We start from the raw sequence: 25570 nt of genomic DNA, 5'->3' as shown, positions 1-25570 counted from the left end.
TTCCGATCACCTTCAGAATCTCAAATAGCTTGGTCCAATCAACATTATCGATTTTTTTTTTCCCGAACGCCATGTATGTGGGTTTTTTTTTCCTTAATTAGATCCTCCAAGATCAGAGGTGAAGTCAGGATTGCTTCACTTGTTCCTACATTTCTCCTGAAGCCAAGCGAATTTATTATACGGGGTCTAAATCTGATCTGCTGTCAGGGGCTCGTCTACTCTGCCCATTGGGTAATCCGGCACTGACAACTCTCCCCCCACCCCCACTATCCCACTGATTAGTCCGATGACCTTGTTATTGTCTATTTTCTAACTTCAACGGACGGAACAACAAGAAGACTATCTCTACTGATACGCTAGGGTTCAACACCAGCCTCATCAAGGCGGTCGCGGTTTGAAACTCGATCAATGAAAATAGGATTTTGGAAATGCAAAATTACGTTCTTTTGGTTCGAATTGTTCGGAAAACGGAGTCCCGAGGCTATCACGATAACAACTGTCGCGTAAAATGAGGAACCTCTGAAACAGGTCAGCGAATATTCAACGGCGCCAGTACTACGCGGAGGATGATGTGTGGTATAATTTTAACAGAGAACGTAATACACAGACATCGAACTGGTGAGGCACGGATTGAAAATTCCACCTGCATTACAACATCGCAGGTGGGCGGCTTAGAAGCAGCACACTAACAGACTTCATTATTGTCTTCCAGAAGGGTAAACAAGAATGTTTACATAGCTAATGAGCGTTTCAACAGTCTCTGTTCTGACGGTCAAGTACAACCTGACTAAAGAATTTTACAGCTAACAAATACTTCCAATGTAAGACTGACTCACGTCACTTATACCTTCCTGATTTACTGATGGATCGATCCCACAATTTCTCGAAATCCGATAATTTGTTTGAGAGAGACTACTACAAATTATCTAAGATGAAATTCTGAAAGAATTTAATTGTATAAAATCCACCTGTTCAATACACGTTTGCCTTTTAAGAAAGGGTCTGTTTAAAAAGCTACATAGTTTTTGAAAAAGCTACGTAGGACATGTTTCGACCTAGCCTAGAGGTCATCATCAGCTAAAATAACATAAAGAAGAACAAATGTAACAAAAACAGATACATAAAAAATTAGAGATAAAATAAAATTAATAAATAAAATGCAAGTCTATGTTTAATATGTACATAGCTTCAATATTAGAATACACTCAACAAATACAATGGAATTCTGTGTTAAAAATGTACATAGATTCAAACTTGGACGAATTTAGTTGCGAGTGTGGGTCCAACCGTATTTAATATAATATTGGTTGGTTGGAGGAAACACAAAAAATTGTGAAGACATGCACTGTTTTCCGTTATATGTCTTTCTTCTTTATGTTATTTTAGCTGATGATGACCTCTAGGCTAGGTCGAGACATGTCCTAGGTAGCTTTTTAAACGACTATGTAGCTTTCTAAACATGTCATTTATTAAATGGCAAACGTGTATTGAACGGACTTAATACAATTAAATTATTTTAGAATTGCATAGATATTTAAAGTCAATACGGAACCGGAATGAAGTGCATTACTCCTGCAACTTGGAAAGTGAAAACTCCATAGCGGCTGCAAATTGTTTGCTTCTGCCATCGTGTCTCTCGAATAAGCGGTCTTCTGATGGGTAGTAGGTGCGTGTGTACCAAATAACAGAGATCTACTTAGGACTCCAATAATGACTATAGAAAGAATTCGTTCTTGGCGGAAATAAGGTGATTTCTGACATCCTGTAAACAGGTCTTATCGCTGGGGGATCATCTGAAAATTTGAGTCACGAAATTGGCGGCACAAAATGTGACGCGATGTTACCTAACAACCATACAGGCTGGGATTGTGTTGATGGATGGCCATGACAGACATACACAAGGTGTATGCATCAAGTTTTTGCCGGGTTTTGTGGTAAAGAAAACACGTTATTATCAAGGCATATTAATTTTTTTTAGAGCCTCCGTGGCTCAGGCTGCAGCGCGCCGGCCTCTCACCGCTGGGTTCCGTGGTTCAAATCCCGGTCACTCCATATGAGATTGGTGCTGGACAAAGCGGAGGCGGGACAGGTTTTTCTCCGGGTACTCCGGTTTTCCCTGTTATATTTCATTCCAGCAACACTCCAATATCGTTTCATTTCATCTGTCATTCATCAATCATTACCCCAGAGGAGTGCGACAGGTTTCGGCAGCCGGCACAATTCATATCCTCGTCGCTAGATGGGGTGTCATTCATGGCATTCCTGACCGGGTCGAATGACTGGAAACAGGCTGTGGATTTTTCATTTTTTTTTTTTTTTTTTTTTTTTTTTTTTTTTTTTTTAATTCAAGATATTGGCCATTGGCTTCTACACACTTCGCCCATCTTTCAGGTAAATTATGAATACCATGCCAGAAAGACTGCTTGTCTTTTGCGACAAACCATGCGTCGAGCCCTTTTCCAACTTCCTCGAAATTGCTGAAGTGTTGCACTTAATGTACTGGGACAGATACAACACAACAGTGTTTGGCGGACTCAACTTGTGTGTGTCGGCAGGTTAGTGTCAGACGAACAAACTGAAAGGTAAGGTAAGGGTGTATTCTGTCCGAAGGCAGGTCCGAACCTCCGGAGAGGTCTGCCTGAGCCGGAGTTACCGTACGGTAGGGTGGCCAGTTCCTTTCCGCTCCTCTATTCCCTTACCCCACCAACAAACAGCACGTGGCAACCCATCCACATCTTGACCACGCCCAATATAGCTTAATTTCAGAGATCTCATGGGATCCTATGTGTCAACACGGCCACGGCCGTTGGCGAACAAACTGACGTATGTGTCAAATTCATACTCTGCGTACTGTTCGCCGGCGGCATCTCTTAGTGAAACCCAGAAAGACTTGTGCATACACCTAGTAAAAGGCTCTTTTATCAAAGAGGCCCCATCTCAACATACACTAGAAAACTGAATATTTTAATCGTGGTAGTTCCATAGGCCCTGAGTTAGTTTTCCCCTTTCGATGCTCTGAATCCTATACTTGACTCTAAATTCCATTCAAATGTCTCACGAAAAAGACGAGTTAGAAGCAAATAATGTCATCGTTACCAATTTGAGTTTCATTTGTTGAAAGACATATTTATGATCATTGAATGTTTCCGTCCGCCTCTGTGGTGTAGTAGTTGGTGTGATTAGCTACCACCCCCGGAAGTTAGGGTTCGATTCCCGGCTCTGCCACGAAATTTGAAAAGTGGTACGAGGGCTGGAACGGGGTCCACTCAGCCTCGGGAAGTCAACTGAGTAGATTCCCACCTCAGCCATCCTGGAAGTGGTTTTCCGTGGTTTCCCACTTCTCCTCCAGGCAAATGCCGGGATGGTACCTAACTTAAGGCCACGGCCCTTTCCTTGTCTATCCCTTCCAATATTCACATCCCCTGCAAGGCCCCTGTTCAGCGTAGCAGGTGAGGCAGCCTGGGCGAGGTACTGGTCATCCACCCCAGGTGTATCCCCCTGAAGCTCCAGGACACTGCCATTGAGGCGGTATAAGTGGGATCCCTTGCTGAGTCCGAGGGAAAAATCAACCCTAGAGGGTAAACAGATAAAGAAAGAGAAGAATTTTTCCAAAGGGAAATTCGGCATTTTCTTTTCTTCAGTGAGGGAGGTGTTACCGAAGGGTGTTGAGAGGGGTTTGCAGATTTTTGCTGTGCAGGTTGTTTAGGATGAGGGAGGAGGCAGAGAAAAATTATGTGGCTTGGTTCTAAAAGGGCCAATGTCATTTTTTTATCGAAATTGAGATATTAACAGATAGAAACAAGTTTTATCCTGGCTCACAACATGTTAAAAGGGCCATTGTCTCCGATAAGTACTAAACGAACAGTTACCGTTTAATTAAATAAGCCCTTGCCAATAATGTTAGATTACCAATAAAGATTAGAGACCTGGCAATTTTTAAAGAATACGATAGAAAAAAATTAGCGTTTAATAAGGTGACTTCCACAAAGAAAGCATAAAGTTATTTAAAGTTAGTTGTTGAAAAAAGTAATTGGAAAACTATAAGCAAAACTTCAAACGCTCATAGCTCAAAAACAGGTTTTTTGACATTGGCCCTTTTAGAACCAAGCCACAGAATTGTGCTGATAAAGTTGCAGGCAATGGGAACGGAGAAGGGATCATCGAGATGGACTCCTTCTCAGGAAGAGTATTCCTTTCTCTGATGTGATTGAGGACGAGAACCTGTTTTTATCATAAGATGCCTGAGAAACAAAACCTACCCATGTACCCAGTCCATATCCCTAGTTTCTGCTTCAATCAGACGGGATCTCGAGTTGGCAGCCTTGAGAGGCGACCATGGGCTGCTAGATGAGTCCATCTTCCTTGACTAGCCCTTATTTTCTTTTCACTCGAACAGTATTAGGTTTGCAAGGGAGTCTCATTTTCACAACCTTCGTGGCCCTTCCCTTCTTTCGCAGGCATTCTTTGAAAGGGCCGAGTTTTATCCCACGTTTCTTGTGATTAGAGTAAAGAAGGTAAAGATATCGTGTTACACTTCCTCTTAAAACAAGAATAGCTGGGCTGAGCAGCTCAGGCGAGAGAGCGCTGGCCTTCTGAGCTCAGGGGTAGATCGCACTTCACTCTGGAGGTGTTTGACGGTAGGCCTACTCAAATACGTCAAACTCGTTCAGTAGATTTACTGGCACGTAGATGAACACCTGCGCTACAAAATTCTAACACCTTAGCGTCTCCAAAAACCGTAAAATAATAATGTATTCTTATTATTATGTCGAGCGAGTAGGCCGTGCAGTTAAGAGTGCGCAGCGTGAGCTTGCATATGTATTTCCGTGGTTTCCAATTTTTACACCAGGCAAATGCTGGGGCTGTATCTTAATTAAGACCACGGCCGCTTCCTTCCCACTCCTAGGCCTTTCCTATCCCATCGTCGCCATAAGACCTATCTGTGTCGGTGCGACATAAAGCAACTAACAAAAAATACATATTATTATTATTATTATTATTATTATTATTATTATTATTATTGTTGTTGTACCGGGTGGTACACCTCCACGTCGCTAATTCAAACTTTGCGCCAGTTGAAACTCCCCTACTGGAGGAAGTCTGAACTTTATCTAATGTGTTAATTTTCAAGTTTCTCAGAAGATGTCACTACTTGAAAATTTTGAAGTTTCTGAACTGGGTCGTTTTCGATGTATTTTTGTTTTGCCTGTAGTAAGAAGTGTGAACATTCTCTTCTAGAGGACACTACTGAAGAACTATAATGGTGCACCCTAGTGCGAAGTGAAAGAACTGTTTTTTGGAGAAATTTTTTTTTCAAAAGTTTGTTCCTTGTTAAATTTCTTTCTGTTATTGTTTAAGTTGGTTGTATAACCCTTTCTTTCCCCTTGTTTTGAATTTAGTCAATCCCGAATTTCTTTAATTTATGACCAATCAGGTGTATCTTCTCCAAATTGGATATGTTGCTTAACCCTAGCCAATAAAATTATTGTGGGAGGGTGTTCTCATTCCTGAAACGCCTCGAACTTTCTGCGAGAGTATATAAACTGCTGATTTTCGGGTCTCCGCGCCACTTCAGTAACATCTTTCAGTGTGTAAAGTACGTAGCAGGGGGCGGGAAGCGCCTCTTTCTTCGGGCAGCAGTTCATCCACAAGGTAATGGCCTTTTAATAACTTCTTTTCTTGCCAGCTCAGCAGTTTAACTCTCGGGGCAGGTCCGAAGCCTTTTCCATGTAACTTTGCTTTAAAAATGTAAAGACACTCGGTGTCAATTCTTTCTGTTTTAACTACATATTGGGATAGAGAGTGCTTAACCCTCTCAAGCTCCCACTCATATTGCATTGAGGTGAACTTATTTTTCACAACCGTTTCTTCCTTAACGTAATGTAAATTGTTTCCTTTTAAAAGTCACCTCTTTAGTATGGGATTAGCCCTTACAGTAACGGCCTAGTGCCAAGTAAGTTTTATATAAAATGTGTTAGGAGTGCAAGAACGCCTCCTCTCAAGTTGGTATTTTAGAGGCCACGTAATTAACCTTTCCTTACTTAATAGGCCTCAGTAGGTTGGGTATTTTTACCCCTGTGTTTATGTCCTTAGAGGACAACTTGAAGGTGGAGTTTGGTGTGGCCTTTATAGGCTTGAACGTTGAGAGCGGTTTGCTCTTTTTGAAATTTGGTTCTGCGTGCCTCGAGGAGGCTTTACTGTGTAATTTGGAGCAAGTGCTCCTGGGCATGAATGGGGTTTTCTGCCCCTATGTTGAAATTTGTTTTGGGGTAAAGCTGGGCTAATTGCTCAAGAATTGTGAGTTCGGGGCTCGAAGCCCAAATCCTGTAAATACTGTAATTGTACTTTTGTTGCCTTGCTACTCTGTACCTGCCATGCTTGTTATTTCTTGATTTTGAAAAGAAAATATAACCTTGTTAAATTATATCTTAACTTTAATTTCGTATTTTGAGGCCCGTTCACCCCCGCACCTTCTTTCACCTCTGCTGTTCCACAGATACCTCGGAACAATTATTATTATTATTATTATTATTATTATTATTATTATTATTATTATTTCTTTCCCCTCATATCAGACAGAGTCTCAGTCGGCATCACATACGCAACACAGAACGCGTGAAGCGGGTTTTGTTTGCATGAATATGTATCCATCTTGTCAACGTCTACCTTCAATTCCTCTTCCTAATAGTCCAAGCCATGAAATCTGAATTCACAAGGTGTTAGTCACTCTAAACGCTCGGGCACCACTAAGGTTATTCCTCACAAATATAATCGATGTTTCACATATTATTCCGCCTTCTTATATCTTCTGCACAGGAACAACAGCGACATATAACAACTGATCAAAATGATCTAACATATCTTAGTTGTAATCCTTGTTTAACCCTCAAGCACACGCGCCAGATCTTAGGACGCAGACACACGCGTGGGGGTGCTTTCCACCCCACATATTATTGTACTGTAAAATATGAATTACTGTATTAATTGGGGATTTTAAAATAGATCATGTAACACTGACTCTTTCTGTGGGGATCCAGCCACAAAGGTACAAGAGCGGGGAGAGCATAGAAAAGTTACTTGTACATTTCACTGGGAAATAAAATGACCTGGGGTGGATTCCACCCCATACGCGTGTGTTTGAGGGTTAACAAGAAAATATGTTTCATCGTCTTCACATTTTTTCGCAGAGCACGAAGGTTTCAGCATTGTTACAGACCTAAACACTCTCGCTCTGTTTCGGAGAAGTTTGTGTCTGCACGTGTAACACAGTCTGGTTATCACAGAAACACTAACAGGTTAGCAATCCTTATTTGCTAACTCAGCGAGATTGTTAGGACTATCTGCCACTGCTAGGCAGCGTCTTGGAAAGGCGTGCTAGTCCATTTACACACACAGCAAAATAACCCAGTCTATTGCTGTTATGTTGTTATTTATATTTTGATCTGCGACCACGAAAGCTTTAATTGGCAAAAAAAACCTAACACTTTCATTGTTTTATAACAGGATAGATGATTGTACTTTTTTCTCCATGACTGTTATTTAATTATAGTATATCAATAAAATATAATAACTGTCGACTTTATTGAACACTAAACTTGCGAACTGAAATTATACATTAAAAATCTACTATAAACAGCTTTGTCCACTTCCACCGGCCGTTCTACTGGACCGTTTTGCTTCATTCTTTTTTATTCTATCTAGAAAAACCTGCCGGTGAATCATCAGGCATTGATAGGTCTGTAAGTTCAATCAACTTTGAGTGATCCTAAAATTAAAAATTGCCTTATCGATCATGGCTACCATGCAGGCTCTACAGAGCTACGAGTGTTCCTCAATAATCATGCCTTTGTCAGAAGAAAGTTCAGCGAAATAGCTAAAATCTCAGTTCATACAGGAGAAAAAAAAAAAAAAATACAAAAATTAGTATTATTAACAGCAGCAGATAAGATAATGAAGAATTATCGAGCATGCAAAAACAATTTTTGTTTGCAAGTTTCTTTATGTCGCACCGACACAGATAGGTCTTAATGGCGACGATGGGACAGGGAAGGGCTAGGAGTGGGAAGGAAGCGGCCGTGGCCTTAATTAAGGTACAGCCCCAGCAAATGCCTGGTGTGAAAATGGGGAAACCACGGAAAACCATTTTCAGGGCTGTCGACAGTGGGATTCGAACCCACGATCTCCCGAATACTGGATACTGGCCGCACTTAAGCGACTGCGGCTATCGAGCTCGGTCATGCAAAAAAAAACAACAAAAAAACAAATTCGATTCCTGCTGTAAGAGCTGCACGGATTTCGACGTGACTTTCGCTGGTGCGAGTCATGTTCACTGCTTGTAATTTACTCGCAATTACAACGTTCCATTTCGGTAGCAAAAGAGCGAGAAAGTACTTTCTCAAGAGCATACAGGGAACATCTCGCACTAAGAAAACAAGAGAAAAATGGTGATAATAGATATAGTTTACCACAAAGCTACAAAACTTTCTTCTTGTTAATCTCTTCCGCGATTAAGCACTGCAACGAGATTTGGAAAGTATTCAAGGTGGTGCTTTTTCTTGTCTACTAGTTCTAGCAGTGGCGTGCAGTGAACATATTCATTACCCCAGCTGCAAAAATGTTTTTAAAATATAAACAGTCGTAGCCCCGCTACACTCTCGAAAGTCAACATTACAATTTTATAAGGCTGCGCTTTTTCGTGGAAAGGTCTATCTGAGAAAGATATTTCAAGAATACAGTAGAACCTCGATAATTCGAAATCGGTTAATTCAAAATCCCACGTAATTCGAAGAAGCTTTCGTTCCCGGAAACATGAGATACAGTTTTGCATGTTATTTAAATTGTTTAATTCGAAATACGGATAATTCGTAATTCGAACTACAATGTCGGCCCCATTACCGAAATTCAAACTTTTAATTCGAAACTGCCTTTACATTTTAAAACAATAGTATGTTACAGAGTAATTTCAACTCGAAATTTATCCGCGTCATAATAGAACGCGTGTTCCGGAACGTGGAGGGGTAGCTTTCCGCACTTACACTCACTTCGGTGGGTCAACAGTGCGCTTCATGATTGCGAAGTTGAATGAAATCGGAATTATTTTGTATTCAACCTTTGCAGGAACGCCGTAATATCACGCAACAGGCATTGTGCGGGAAAACAGAATGCGCGAACACTGGCGATGCCGACAGTTGACGAAAAAGCGTGGCTCATATAATAAATTCGTAGGCACCGAACAATACTCTCATTGCCGATGAAACTGTAGGCTATTGCTTTATTTTAATGCGAGCCCAAACGGTCTTATGGTTTTAAAGGAGATAGTGCCAGCCGGGGAATCGTACAAGGGTGGGGGATGGGGGTCATTGTAGTGCGTTGCAATTGCATTGCACATGGAAGCGAGAAACTTTATCCCCTCGTCATAGAAAAGTTCGATAAGCTACGTTTTAAGGGCGTCGGGCACTTTCCATGCCAGTACAAAGCATCTAAAAATGCAAACAGTACAGATATCCAAAAAATAATGCATTTGTACAGGGGAACCAGCATAATTTATCCTCGTCTTTGAATTGTGTGATTTTTTTTTTCTTTCGTTGCGTGAGGTTATGTTCGTCAGTGATTTATCCAAGTGCATTATTTGAACATTGTAAATGCACCTTGTTGGATACATTTCGGAAATAGTTTTTCTATGGCATTGGAAAGGTTTAAACTGTGAATCGAGGTGATTGCATGTATTAATGGGTCTTAGAATACTTTGTGACGCGGCAAGTGTTTACATTTCTGAAGTACGAGAGAAGTGCCATGGCGGGAAATCGTACAAGGATAGAGTCATAGGAGAGTTTGATTTTAAGGGCATCGGGTACTTTCTGTGTAAATACAAGGCATCTAAAATGCATACAGTATAGTACTCCAATGAATAAAGCACTTGCACATGGGAGCCAGCATAGATTTCTACTCGTCTTTGAATCGTGCTTTTTTTTTTTCTTTCTTTCGTTGCGTGAGGTTATATTTGCCAGTGAGATATGCAAGTGCATTATTTGAATACTGTAAATGCACCTTTTTGGATACATTTTGGAAATAGTTCTTTTTTCATGGCATTTGAAAGGTATAAACTGTGAATCAAGGTTAACTGCATGCAGTAACGGGCTTAGAATATTTCGTAACGCGGCAAAAAATGCGAATTGGCGGTTAATTCGAAATCACGTAATTCGAAGTCCGATTTTTGAGTCCCAACGATTTCGAATTAACGAGGTTTTACTGTATTTTCAACCACACGCTCGCACATACTTCCAAATGGATATTTTAAAAAAATGTACTTACAGTTTCATCCGGTGACGCTTCGTGATAATACAGTCATGGTTTTTATAAAAATACACTGGGACTGTTTGCTTTCTACTTAAAACGCCTAATCTAAACTAATCCGCAAAATTTAACCGGTATTTTACCCTCGCTGAAGTTTTATAGTTTCACTCACATACTGAGTGTACGTGCATCAACAACAAACGAGGGAAAATATTTGTCACGACGTATTACACACGTTTTATTCATGAAGAATGCCACAGAACTCGCGAAACCTTCACCTATAATCCAAGAGGGACACTACAAAAATTCACTATATACCACCATCACAGACAACCAAATACAAACTGTGTTCATGCTGGGCAACCTAAATATTTTTCTGCGGCTATCGGAACACAAGTGGCTATACTGTTAAGATGATATTTTTCTTGCACTCTCTAGTGTGTGGCACTAAAGACTGAGTGTCAAGTATTAAAACTAACATTACCTTACCTAAAGTAATCGCCACGTAAGGAAATACCCCAGAAAGTAAATATCGCCGCCCGATGCTCTTCTTTTCTCTTTTTTGTAATGGCTGATCACTGATGCCAACCTGCCTGGTTACATATTAAAATCACCAGACATACCATAAAAAACTAACCTCAATGTAAACACCGATAATGAATGTTTCCCTACCCTGGTAAATGATAAAAGATAATATGAAATAAATCAAGATAATTATGAATATCTCGTCGATTTCCACGCTCAATGAGGAATTAAGGAAATAAACACACTTTCTCACTCAAATTATCTGTCTATTTTGATATACAGTAGGCGTACTATAACCATATTCTTGAAAAGCGGGGCATGTTAAACGATGCAGTTTATTTAATAAGTCTTTGCAGTGTGATTTTCGAAAGTTCCAGACATCCAATGACTTCCCTTTCTTTTGCGCGAACATTTCCTTCTCTCTTCAATACCGGTAACCGGTAAGGAGAGAGATTATTGGGCATATTTTCAGCCTGCAGGCTGGTTATATCTTCAAGCTTATCAGGAAACATATAGGAATACTAATGTGCCAAGCTCCGTGAACGGAATTTAGGTCAGCTTTCAAGTTCACTGCGAATTTGTTAATAATAATGTTACAAGTTCTACTGCCAAAATTTCGTCCCGCGAGAGTTATTTCATGTACCGGTAGATCTAGACATGAGACTGGCGTATTTGAGCACTTTCATCATTTCACACAAACAATGTTATTAAATGCATTATCCGAACATGCCACAATTCTACTTACCTGGTATTAGCCAAATATATTTACAATCCCACAGAAAAAGAAAATATACTTTAAATATTCTCGCAAATATATCACTAGTGACTTTAACGGCGATGCGGTGGCAACACGCAATTCACGCTAGAGCAGTGATTGAACGTTGCCAACGTGCCAGATTAACGGTAAATGTAAGACGTCGTATCGGCAAGTAGGGTCCCTAAACTGTATGGTTACTGACACTGAAAAAGACCCAACAGCAAGAAAAGTAACTATAAATCAGTACCTTAATATTACAGGGGAGAAAGGATAAGGTTGCACCCTTAGGGTACGTCCTTACACGGAGAGGACTATAAGCTAGCTGGCCTGTCACCGTAAATTGCTGTCGGGGGAGGGGCCACAGCTCCGCCTCGAGGAAGCTTCAAGTGCATGCGTCACCCAAGCGACCTTAAATTTCGCTGGGGTAGCTTCTCTTTCGCGCCGGCAAGGAAACCCAGCTCGCTGGAGAAGCTAAACTGCGGTAGTGCGAGCGGAGTGTCGAGACAGCTGTACTTGGCTTGGCTTAGATGTCCGCAATTTTTTAAATACTATAAAAAGCGTTATAAGGAATAATTAGAAAATGTTAATATAAAGTTGGAGTTCAGCGCACGTCACTGATGATAGGTATGTATTCAGTAGTTCTGTTGAATCAATAAGTAGGGAACTGAGTTTGCCAAACTCTTAGTATGTAATTTGGTATCATATATATCTTCTATAGTTGGGCCTACGAGTGTTGGAGTCTGACATTTGAGCTGCGAAAGCGGTAACTACGAAGTACGCTGCGTTGTCGTACTGTACTTACCTCCATTTGCGGTATATCACCTTTTCATACACACCGAGTGTTTAATAAAACCTGTAGGCCGAATGCAATTCAATAAACTTTTGCCCGTTCCTAAGCTCGTGCTAATAATTCCAGCATTTATGACAGAACACGTCATTGCCGATAAATGTGAGATTTCATAATCACAAACAAAATCATCAGTTTCTGACGATAACCTCAACAAATGCACATGTTCAATGCAAAACAGAACTAACCACTTACAAGAAAATAAACTAGCAACGAAAATAATATTCAGAAAACTAACACGTAAATACATAAAGCAGCAATAACAAACACTCGGAAAATCATAAAAGCGACTGAGAGCAAGCCAACCGACGTGGCGATAGCTTGCTTAAATGTGGCATCGCTGTTATCGTTGCCATAGCAACGGACCATTTACGAGCAGCGTTAGTGGCGCTAAACGTCAAGACTCCAACTTTCGTGGGCCTTAGTATACGGGAATGGTCGGATAGCGAAGCAGTATGTTCTTCGCATGTGCGCGTTGCGATTTAAGATGGCGAAAGTAAATGTCAGCTTTTATGTAAAATCTGAGTGCTAACAAAATCTGTTCATTAAGAGTAAATCGGCAGCTCCTTTGGAATAGCTAGTAATAAACCAGCTTCAGTGTAAGAAACTGTCATTCACAATACCTCTCTAATATTTCTTCATCTGAAGACGACGGAGAACTCATTTTTGGGAAAGAAATTAAACTTTACGTTAACGACAATATTAACAGCTGACCATGAGCCACAAACCACCGCTGCCATTGATCAAATGGGATTCACAGTGCTGCTACACCCACCATACTCTCCCGACTTGGCACTAAGTGATTATCACCTGTTCGGGGTCCGTTGGCTGAATGGTCAGCGTTCGGCTCAGAGAGTCCCGGGTTCAATTCCCGGCCGGGACGGGAATTTTAACCTTCATTGCTTAATTCCAATGACCCGGGAGCTGGGTGTTTGTGCTGTCTCCAACATACCTGCAACTCACACTACAATAACACGCAGTTACCTTTACATGGCAGATGACGCCCACCAACATCGGAGGGTCTGCCTTACAAGGGCTGCACCCGGCTAGAAATAACCACACGGAATTCAATTATTAACCTTTTCAGGAACACGAAGAAACCTCTGCGTGGTCGCCGTTTTGCGGATTTTTCAGAATAGCTGGCAAGGCATGGGTACGCACACGCAGCACTCCGAAAGAACGGTTTCAGGAAGGTCTGGAGAGACTGACACATCGATAGCAAAAGTGCATACGGTTACAAGGAGATTATGTTCAGAAGGTGGACATAACAACTGATGTGTAATGTACTTCATTTGGGTAGAAAAAAATACAGTGTAAAACAATATAACACGCCCTTCGTATGTTACTGTATATGAACATGGGTTTGGAAACACTTTATTTCCATGTTAGAACTGATTTTCTACAACTCTACATAGTACATGAAGCTCTTAATTACATGAAATGTTCAAAATGCCCTCCGTTAGCATTGATATGTGCAAAATCCCAGGACTAAATACGCTGTCGGCTGCCACATAATTTTTTTATTTTTTTTTTTGCTTTACGTCACACCGACACAGATGGGTGTTATGGCGACGATGGGATAGGAGAGGCCTAGGAAGTGGAAGGAAGCGGCCGTGGCCTTAAGGTACACCCCCGGCATTTGCCTGGTGTGAAAATGGGAAACCACGGAAAACCATCTTCAGGACTGCCGACAGTGGGGGTCGAACCCACTATCTCCCGATTACTGGATACTGGCCGCACTTAAGCGACTGCAGCTATCGAGCTCGGTAATATAACTTTAAGTTCCAGTAACTATTTCGAACTACATGATATGTCCCTGAGAAGACTACTTAAAAAAGCATTGAAATATCCAGAGTGGGGAATTCAGTAAAAGTAAATCCAAAATTAATTTGCTTCCAACGAATAGTTTTCTAATAATTTTTACTTGTAACCGTTACTTTTTATAAAACGTGATTTTTAAATCGTAATTTACTTCTTGGAATCAAATTGTAATCGTTACATTCTAGTAATCGATATACTTCGCATGCAAACAGAAACAGGAAGAAATTAAGTGGCGATAAAGATAACGTGTTTGAGTTCTAGTGCATGTTTTACTTTACTACAATATTTAATATTCCAGATTTCTTTGTAAAACCTATTGTACTATGGCTTAAAGCTTTTGTTAAGCACATCTTTGACTGTAACATACGTACTTTCAAATGACAAATCCACTGAAGATGGCTCATACTAAGGGTCGAAACATGTACGGTCAATGATGAAAATTTGACTCCCTCATAGAAGAGGTAACACTACTGAACAGGACTGAATTAAAACCTACATTACTGTATAACAATCACCTCAATGAAAAAGTAAAGCTGTTACAAAACAGCCCCAAAAAGGGAAAACAATCTAAAAAACTGATACTGGAAGAAACAGCCGACAATGATACAACTTTTGAGGAAAAGGAAGATTTTTCCGGTGAATACATTTCTCCTTACTATAGAAAGATTGATCTCTTAATTGGAGAAAAGTAAAAAATCCTAGCAAATTCGAGTTCCTAGAACAATACTTAACTATTGAATTCTACCAGAACACTGCAAGACTTGGAATACATTTTCAGGGATGATATGATTCATTTCAAAGCATATTATATAGATCAAAGACAAAGATATCCTCCCTAAGTAAATTCAATTGAATGTTGCTTGAAAACCAAATCGAAAAAACAGTTTCTTAATTTAGAAATTACACTATGAATATTCTTGTTATCTATTGTAAAAAATTGTTCGACCAAGCATACTTCTTTCTCATTTCCCAAAAGCATTCTCAAGAAGAATTAATACAGTCCATGGCAGAAGATCGAGTCAACAGTTTTGCCGTCCTCTCCGTGAATTCTGACATTACCCAGCAACTAGACTATGAAGATGTGGTCAATGAATTCGCAACAAAGAAAGCGCGCTGCAAATCACTTGTTGCTAGACTGAGTTTGGGGAATTCAATATAAATTTATATTATTATTCAGTGTCCGACTCCATGGCTAAATGGTTAGCGTGCTGGCCTTTGGCCGCAGGGGTCCCGGGAATTTTAACCATCACTGGTTAATTTCGCTGGCACAAGGGCTGGGTGTATGTGTCGTCTTCATCATCATTTCATCTTCATCACGACGCACAGGTCGCCTACGGAAGTCAAATCAAAAGACCTACACCTGGCGAGCCGAACATGTCCTCGGACACTCCCGGCACTAAAAGCCATACGCCATTTCATTTCATTTCATTTCATTTCATTATTATTCAGTTATTTTCATATCAATCAATTAATCAATGATCTGCATTGAGGGCTGTCGCCTTGGTGGCAGATTTTCTATCAAGCTTTTCTTACATGTTTTCCTTCAAAGTACTTCGAAAGTGATCGAACATTTCCCTTGACAAATTATTCCAATCCTTTATTGCTCATCCTATAAATTAGGAGTAATTTTCTTGATGGTACACTGATGTCAAATTAAGGGGCATAAATACTTTTCTCACCCTAAGGGTGCGAAATAGCTAAAGTCTCTCCTGATGGTAGCGCTGAGAAAGATACTTTCCTCTGGACAACGCGTTAATTGTAGGAAATTCTCAGATGTGAGTAGCAAGAATATTATTAAGAGTACTGCGAACATTTCTATGAGACAATATTCAATCCACTGACTCACCTGTTGATCACCATGGTGCCGCACTTGTTCAATCACCACACTACCGGTAGCACTACGACACAGCCGCGCACAAACCTTGTCTCTCCACTACTAACGTTAAGCATTGTCGTGAGAGGAGGCTTTGCCGCTCCTTTTTCCACAGTCACACTCCATTGCTGGCAGTGACGCTAACTGAAGACTTACGCAAGCTCGTGCGGCCTCCAGGGAAAACAACAACACTAAATAGAGGAGAGTTTCTTATTTACATTACTGACGGTGACATTGACCTGTATCGTTGATAACAGAACAAGGTAGATCCATCACACTGCAGCCAAGTAGAGTTCCGTATCGCAGCGAACATGTCGAAGTAAAGTGGTACACATACCGCACGTTCTCGTATTACAAATTACTGGAAAGGAAAAAGAGGAAATAATGCCGTATTTTCACCAAAGAAAGAGGTACTCGGATTTTTGAAGGGCGGGAAAAAAAAGTCCATTCGACGCTCCATGCCGTAAGATGTCGGCATGTAAAATAATCTTTTGTGGCATATTTGGTGTTTATCCGACAAAATTCATTTAAACTCAGCCATAGACGCCCAAGAGAGATTCGGTTTACTCTGCCATCTAGTAGGCTTTGAGTAAAACGGAACATCGAAATTGATAAGCAGCCACCCAGACAGCGTTAAATTAAAATGTCCGCATGCGGTAGCTAAGACCATACGGTTATTATTTCGTCCTTAATCCGTTTACCCTCCAGAGCTGGTTTCTACCTCGGACTCAGCGAGGGATTCCAACTCTACTGCCTCAAGGGCAATATCCTGGAGTGTGAGACATTTGATCGGGGATACACCTGAGGAGGAGGACCAGTTCCTCCCCCAAGCAGCCTCATCTGGTAATCTGAACAGGAGCCTTGTGTGGGGTGGGAAGACTGGAAGGCCTTATGTTAGGTTCCATCCCGGCATTTGCCTGGAAGAGAAGTGGGAAACCGCAGAAAACTACTTAACAAAAAACTTAACGCCCTTGAAAGGGCTTTGGCCTGCCCAGCGACTGCTGCTCAGCCCGATGGCCTGCAGATTACGAGGGGCCGTGCGGTCAGCACGACGCATCCTCTCGGTCGTTATTCTGGGCCGCCATCTCACCGTCAGATGGCTCCTCAGTTCTAATCGCGTAGGCTGAGTGGACCTCGAACCAACCCTCAGACCGAGAGAAAAAAATCCCTGTCCTGGCTGGGAATCGAACCCGGGGCCTCCGGGCGAGAGGCTGGCACGCTACCCCTACACCACGGGGCCGGCTTGCGGAAAACTACTCCGACGAGGCAATCGAACACCCCTCTATTCAGATGACCTCCCGAGGCTGAGTGGATCCTGTTCCAGTCCTCGAACCACTTTTCAAATCGAACCCGGGCCTCCAGGGTGGCAGCTAACCACACTACACCACAGAGGCGGGCTATTATTATTATTATTATTATTATTATTATTATTATTATTAAATTCTTCTAAAAACATTGACGAATATGAAAATCAGCGTTTCCGAGATAGAAGTAACGTCAGTTGGAAAGAAACTTAGGAGAATGCGATTACCACCACCACTACTACCACCACCATGTCCGGCTCCATGGCTAAATGGTTAGCGTGCTGGCCTTTGGTCCGAGGGGTACCGGGTTCGATTCCCGGCCGGGTCAGGGATTTTAACCTTCATTGGTCTTCAACATTAGAATTCATCATACATAGGGCCTCATCCTAACAGACACGAAGGTCGCCTATGAGGTGTCAACTCGAAAAGACCTGCACCAGGCCTCTCCGGAGGCCACACGCCATTATTTATCTTCTTCTTCTTCTTCTTCGTTTTCCCCCGATCAATTTCTTGGGTCGGCGTGTAGAGTGAATTTGGCCCAGTTCCATGGCCAAATGAACTTCCTAACGCTAGCTCTATTGCTATTGAGTGTTATTGAGGTGATCGATATTGTGAAAACGAACATACATACCCAGTCCCCGAGTCAGAAGTATTAACCACAAGTAATTAAGATCCCGGTCCAGCCAGGAATTGAACCCAGATCCTACGTAACTAAAGTCGAAGGCAACGACTCAGCCAAGGGGCATGGTCCGCAAAGTAGGAGGCGTGGAGAGTAATCTAAGTGGTGCGTCTATAATCGGAAGTGCATATAACGATACAAACTTCATCTCACTTTTGAACAATTATTACTATCCTCAATACCTACTGTAAGCCAAGCAAGAAGTTCTTCCACTCCTCTTCATAACTAATATTAATACTTTCACAAGTGCTGACCATAAAGGCTGTCAATTAGCCCTTGGCAGCACGAGGTGCCGTCACACATCTCTGACTACAGCAATTATCCCAGCCCCAACTCCCACCCATTGTGGCTTAATAACAATAAACCAATTGACAATGACTAAACTACGTGAATAGATTCTTGTAACAGCCAAAGCTAAGAGTATGAGTGAGCAGTACTCTGTGCTGTACACATGGATTCCTACGTGTTCTGAGTAGGGGTAATTACCAGGTGTATGCATAAGTTTTTGCCGGTTTACGAGGGGCCGTAAAGAAAACGCGTAATTTTCAAGGCAAATTTATTGTTTGTTTATTCAAAATATTGGCCATCGGCTTCTACACTTCGCCCATCTGTCAGGTAAGTTATGAATACCATGCCAGAAAACCTCCTTTCTATTGCGGCAAACCATTCGTCAAGCCATTTTCCAACTTCCTCGAAATTGCTCAAGTGCTGCTCTGCGAGCGCGTGCCCCATTGAGGCGAAGAGGTGATAGTCAGATGGCGCCAGGTCGGGGCAGTACGGCGGGTGCGGAAGGATATCCCATCCAAACGATTTCAAGTTGTCTTTCACTGGTTTTGCTGTGTAACAAAAATCACTTTGCCATGTCTTCTGGCCCATTCCGGTCGTTTTTCGATCAATGCGTGATTTAAATTAATCATTTGTGGGGGTAGCGTTGTGCATTAACGGTTTCACCGGGGTTCAAGAGCTCATAATACCACTCTGGTCTCACCAGACACAAAGCATGATGATCTTGCCAAAGCGATTTGGCCTTGGTGTTGAAGGACCAGCTTCGCTAGGTGACAGCCACGACTTTCTCCGCTTCGGGTTTTCAAAATAAAACCATTTTTCGTCAGCCGTCACAATTAGGTACAGAAATTACTTTCTTTCGTGGCGTCGAAGCAGCATTTCACAAGAGACTTTGTGATTTTCCATTTGCCGTTTTATTAAATCGTGTGGGACCGATTTACCGAGTTTACTGATCTTCCTCAAAGCTCGTAAACGCCTGCTGATAGTTTCTTGTGGCACATTGTAATGCTTATGCCATTTGCTGTTGAGTTTGGAGGTGGGTCATCATCCAGTAACGCCTGCAATTGCTTGTCTTCGCACTTTTTGTGGTCTACCAGAGCGCGCACTGTCTTTCAAACTGAAATCACCACGTTTAATTTGTCGAAACCATGTCTTCTCACATGTTCTAATCGATGGAGCGTATTCATATGTTTCTACCAGCAAACGATGACTTTCCAAAGCCTTTTTATTTTGATTAAATAAGAAAAGCAACGTATGCCGCAATGTTCTTTTCTTCAAGCACAAACGTGGGCACGATCACTGAACGATACAACACAGACGCTAGTGTTTGGCGGACTCAACTTCTATGTGTTGGTAGGTTATGTCAGGCGAACAAACTGATGTGTCAAATTCATACGCTACGTACTGTCCGCTGGCGCCATCCCCTAGTGAAATCGGAAAAGACTTATGCATACATCTGGTAACCTATTCATTTATTTATTTATTTATTTATTTATGCTAGTTGCTTTACGTCGCACCGACACAGGTAGGTCTTATGGCGACGACGGGACAGGGAAGGGCTAGGAGTGGGAAGGAAGCGACCGTGGCCTTAATTAAGGTACAGCCCCAGCATTTGCCTGGTGTGAAAATGCATCTGGTAACCATTCTTGGTGGTAAATGCATCGTCATAATCATGGACAAGCGGCTGATTCGCAGTGGTAAAAAGTGGTAAGGACCCATTATATTAAAACAGAGAAATAAAGAGATTAAGAAGGATGTGTAGATTAGAAAGAAATAGAGTTAGGAATGGTTGCGGAATTACGGAGGGATAGAAGGAGCTCGCTAGGAAATTGAATTCAGCGCGGGGGGGTGGGGGGGGGGGTATCAGCTAAGGGTGACATGATGGCAAACATAACTGGCAGCCATATGAATTTCAGGGAGCAATGGAAGGACATGTATAGATACTTTAAGACAGAAACAGGTTCCAGGAAGGACATTCCAGGGATCATTAATGAACAACGGGGGCGTACGCGCGAGGACTTACAGAAAGCAGAAATATTCAGCCAACAATATGTAAACGTAGTTGGATATAATATCCTTTTAAGAGTCCGAGTCGTTGGCTGAATGATCAGCATGGGAGAATGCGATTACCACCACCACCACCACCACCACCACCACCACCACCACCACCACCACCACAATGTCCGGCTCCATGGCAAAATGGTTAGCGTGCTGGCCTTTGGTCTGAGGGGTACCGGGTTCGATTCCCGACCGGGTCGGGGATTTTAACCTTCATTGGTTAATTCCAATGGCCCGAGGGCTGGGTGTTTGTGCTGTCTCCAACATCCCTGCAACTCACGCCCACACATAACACTATCCTCCACCACAGTAACACGTAGTTACCTACACATGGCAGAGGCTTCACTCGGCTAGAAATAGGCACACGAAATCATTATTATTTATGTCCTGATAGAGGAGGCGACTAATAGGGCGAAATACTGACATTTTTCTATGATAATAAAAACATTTATAAGAAGTTACAAAAGTTGAAAGTTAGAAAGCCAGCTGGGGTTTGATAAAATTTATGGGGATATATTAAAAGGCTATGGGTTGAAATATAGTGCCATGTCTGAAATATTCATTTGATTACTGTTTGCATGAAGGAACGATACCAAATGAATGGAGAGTTGCAATAGTAACTCCAGTGTGCAAGGGAAAGGGTGACAAACATAAAGCAGATAATTACAGGCCAGTCAGCTTGACATGTATCGTTTATAAGCGCTGGGTATTCTCTCTGATTATGTTAGACACGTTTGCGAAATTACTAATTGGTTTGCTAGAAGGCAGTTCGAGTTTAGGAAAGGTTATTCCAGTGAAATTCAACTTGCAGGATTTCAGCAAGGTATAGCAGATAATTTAGATTCAGGTCAAATGGGCAGTATCGCTACTGGCCTACCCAAGGCTTTTGAAAGGGTAGGTCATGGGAGATTACTGACGAAAATGAGGGATATTGGACTAGACACAAGAGTGGTTGAATGGATGGCTACATTTTTAGAAAGTAGAACTCTGAAAATCAGAGCAGGTGAAGCATTATCTGATCCTGCAATGATTAAGAGGGGGGCGAGGGCGTCCCCAGGCAGTATTATTGAACCTTTATGTTTTCATATATATAAATGATATGATAAAGATCTGGATTCACAGACAAGGCTATTTGCGGATGATATTATAGTGTATCGAGTGGCTGTCTCCGTGGCTCAGGTGGCAGCGCGTCGGCCTCTCACTGCTGGGTTCCGTGGTTCAAATCCCAGTCACTCCATGTGAGATTTGTGCTGGATAAAGCGGAGGCGGGACAGGTTTTTCTCCGGGTACTCCGGTTTTCCTGTCATCTTTCATTCCAGCAACACCCTCCATTATCATTTCATTGCATCTGTCAGTCATTAATCATTGCCATAGAGGAATGCGAAAGGCCTCGGCAGCCGGCACAATTCCTATCCTCGCTGCTAGATTGGGGGCTTCATTCATTCCATCCCTGACCCGGTCAATGACTGGAAAACAGGTTGTAGGTTTTCATGATAGTGTATCGAGTAGTAAATGAGTTGCAGCATTATGAGCGACTGCAGGGGGAATTAATGTAGTGAAATGGACAGCAGACAATGGTATGAATGGTATGAAGGATGTACAGCAGAGGGAATACAAGTCTCTGGTATGACCACAAATAGATTATGGATCCAGTATATGGGACCCTCACCAGGATTACTTGATTCAAGACCTGGAAAAAATCCAAAGAAAAGCAGCTCGATTTTGTTCTGGGTGATTTCCGATAAAAGAGTAGCGTTACAAAAATGTTGCAAAGTTTGGGCTGGGAAGACTTGGAAGAAAGAAGACAAGCTGATCGACTAAGTGGTACGTTCCGAGCTGTCACTGCGGAGAGATGGCGTGGAATGCCATTAGTAAGCAAATAAGTTTGAGTGGTGAGGACTGCGGAGTGTTCCAATTTCTAGGATGGTAATGAGAACAACCTGATGACTAAATTAGCAGAGAACGTTGTTAAGAAAGTCGGAAATAAAGTAACGTGGACTTTTACGACTGCGAGAGAAAACTAGTTTCGGACTAAGATCGTTAAAAATAGTAGGTCATGTTTCAATAAATAGAAGAACCAGAATGTCACCGTGAGCGAAGTGCTGCCTGATTTTATACATGCAATAAATGAAGGCCTCCGAAAGAAGGATCTAAGTCACATTTTTCAGCAAGTTGAGTTTTTTTTTTTTTTTTTTTTTTTTTACAGAATACAGGTCTATAACATCTCAGGTTATTGCATGCGAACTGTGATAGTCATATGTTTAATAGTTACAGGTAATTTGTTTGCTATAAAACTTCTTTGTCTGGAAGAAAGGTCTATGCCACTCATTCAAGATGGATGCCAGTGTGTTAAATGTTTCATCCAAAGAGTTAAAACTTGAATAAAACAACAAAAAGCAAGATAAATATGGATAATTGGAACGACAATGAATGGAAAAGGGTACGAAATAAGGTTGAGGCTTATGCAACAAGGAAGGGAGTTACAAAAGAAGCAAAAAAGAGGTCACAACAGGTGAGTGGAATACGGGTCTATAATAAATAGGTTATGTGGTGCTAAGGAAGATCCTTAGAAATAGATTTGGTCATTGTTTAATATATAAGGAACCTTTCCATGTACGAGAGCTGTTCCAGAGTTCTCATTTCAAAGACCTAAGCCAACTACAGGGAATGTTGGTCGAAGGACCTTACTTCAAGTTTACTGAAGCAATGTGCTTGAAGTTTTCTGAAGATGACCCCACATCTCTGTATATGCGAAGATCCAACAATTTTATTGCTCCTTGGGAAAGATATACTTTATTTAAAGTTGTCAAAAACAGACAATGAGCCACTCCTCCTGCCTCAAGAATTGCCACAACTCTACTGAAGATGTGCGACTATATGCCTCAAGAATTCAGAGATTTTTATGGTAATTTGAAGTGATTCGTTTTACAATAAGTAAAAAATTTCAAACACTGAAAATGTGGTTTAGACCCTTATTCCATGATTTCAAAGTAACAAAGTGCTTTTTTTACTAACTCAATAAGGTTAATTTGTGATAATTTGATTTCCAAGTGTTCTTTAAGTAATCTGATTTATTCCAAAATATATATGTTTCATTGTCTCATTATTCAACAGTTTTTTTCTGTTTCTTGAACAATTTAGTTTTGTGTCCTGAGGGACCTTCAAATGATGTCAAGAGAATCCCAGTGCGGCTAAAGAGTACTTACAGTAAATAAGAGGGATTGTGTATACTGTACAGTTAATAGAACCCCATTTTAAGGATGAAATTCAGGCATTCTGGTGCCTTAAGGTTTATAACATTCTGAAGGGATATAAATAACTTAACATTGACATCATTAAAGGAAACAATTATTAGAAAAGCGAAAAACAACAGGATATTCGCTGTGGCAGGTAGATGGAGGGTAACTAGGAAAGAGTGGATCTCTTCGGTCAACGAACAACTGGGGATCCCGCATGAGTCCGGTAGATGGAGGGTAACTAGGAAAGAGTGGATCTTATCGGTCAACGAACAACTGGGGATCCCGCATGAGTCCGGTAGATGAAGGGTAACTAGGAAAGAGTGGATCTCTTCGGTCAGCGAACAACTGGGGATCCCGCATGAGTCCGGTAGATGGAGGGTAACTAGGAAAGAGTGGATCTCTTCGGTCAACGAACAACTAGGGATCCCGCATGAGTCCGGTAGATGGAGGGTAACTAGGAAAGAGTGGATCTCTTCGGTCAGCGAACAACTGGGGATCCCGCATGAGTCCGGTAGATGGAGGGTAAGTAGGAAAGAGTGCATCTCTTCGGTCAACGAACAACTGGGGATCCCGCATGAGTCCATACATGACCGCCACAGTTTCGGCAAGCTATCCAGCGGGGAATATTTCAAATGTCACTACAGTAGTAGGAAGAACACAGGGACCAGCAGACTTATATGGGCATAGGAAAGAAAGCTGACTCACAGCCAGGAAGAGGTGAAAACAGAAGGCCCAAGTGACGAGAAAAGACGAGCTCCGCGGTCAGGGTTGTCAGATTCCTGAAATCAAAATACGGGACAGATGTGCCATCGAGGAAATCAACGTGCTCATTTTCTACAAGTTATAAACTTAGTTTCAAAATGATACGGTTATTATTATGTTGACATCATTGTGCAGTTTATTAACGCCTGCCTTGAAATTTGTACACAGACAAACTTAGAGTACGGAGCAAGCTGGCCGCGCGGTTTGGGTCATGTAGCTATGAGCTTGTATTCGGGAGACGATGGGTGCGAACCCCATTGTCGACAGCTCTATAAATGGTTTTCCGTGATTTCCCATTTTACACCAGGCAAATGGTGGGGCTGTAGCCTGTCTTAAGGTCACGGTCGATTCCAATCCTAGCCCTTTTATAACCGTGGGACCTGCCTCTGTCGGTGCGACGTAAAACGAGTAGTAAAAAGTTTATTTAATTATTCATGCCAGTTCTTTCAATTTCAATAGCCGGACTGAGTGGCTCGGACGGTTGAAGCGCTGGCTTTCTCACCCCAACTTTGCAGGTTCGAACCTGGCTCAGTCCGGTGGTATTTGAAGGTCCTCACGTGCCTCGTGTCGGTAGATTTACTGGTACGTAAAGAACTTCTCCGTGACTAAATTCTAGCACCACAGCGTCTCTGAAAACAGAAAAAGTAGTTCTTTTCTTCATGGGCGTCTAAATATTAGTTCCTAATCACCGTCGACCTCTAAGATCTTTTGCTACCATGTTTTCCCTTCATTCCCACCTAGATACACCTGCTCTCTTCACAAAGCTGCAGGTTGTTCTTATTGGGTCTTCTTGGATTTTTCTCTCTCTTCATCTGGTAGTCCTAGAGTGGAGAGTCTGATTCTACCCAGCGCCTCACTTTCGAAAAGTAGGTGTTCAGCTGATTTCTCTGCTTCATCACATTTCCTACATATATTCCCTCTTTGTTACTCCTATTCTATATAGGTGTTTTTTTCAGATGGCAGTGTCCTGTCAACAGTCCTACTACCCAGCTTATATTTTCTCTGCTGAGTTTCAACAGTTCTTTAGTATGCTTCTTGTTTGGTCCTTTTATCCGTTCCTTTGCAAGCCTGCATCCTGGAGTATAGTTTCAGTTCTCCATTTGTTTCTTTTGTACGCATTTTCCTAT

At 41.7% G+C, this 25570-nt stretch overlaps 1 protein-coding gene across 2 annotated transcripts in view; it reads right to left on the bottom strand.

Moving 5' to 3' along the window:
* Positions 1–25570, bottom strand: part of Myo61F (Myosin 61F) — a 366041-nt gene that overhangs the window by 248409 nt on the left and 92062 nt on the right. Inside the window, exon 1 of one of the 2 annotated variants that reach the window (XM_067154697.2) lies at positions 16090–16243. The exons of the other annotated variant lie outside the window; for it this stretch is intronic. Coding sequence (XP_067010798.1) covers positions 16090–16103 — 14 coding nt within the window. The 5' untranslated portion in view covers positions 16104–16243. Of the gene's footprint in view, positions 1–16089; positions 16244–25570 lie in introns of those variants that run through there. 2 annotated transcript variants of the gene reach the window in all.

This window comes from Anabrus simplex, chromosome 10, assembly GCF_040414725.1.
Source record: "Anabrus simplex isolate iqAnaSimp1 chromosome 10, ASM4041472v1, whole genome shotgun sequence".
Taxonomy (NCBI): domain Eukaryota; kingdom Metazoa; phylum Arthropoda; class Insecta; order Orthoptera; family Tettigoniidae; genus Anabrus; species Anabrus simplex.
This window is presented reverse-complemented; position numbering and strand designations above follow the sequence as displayed.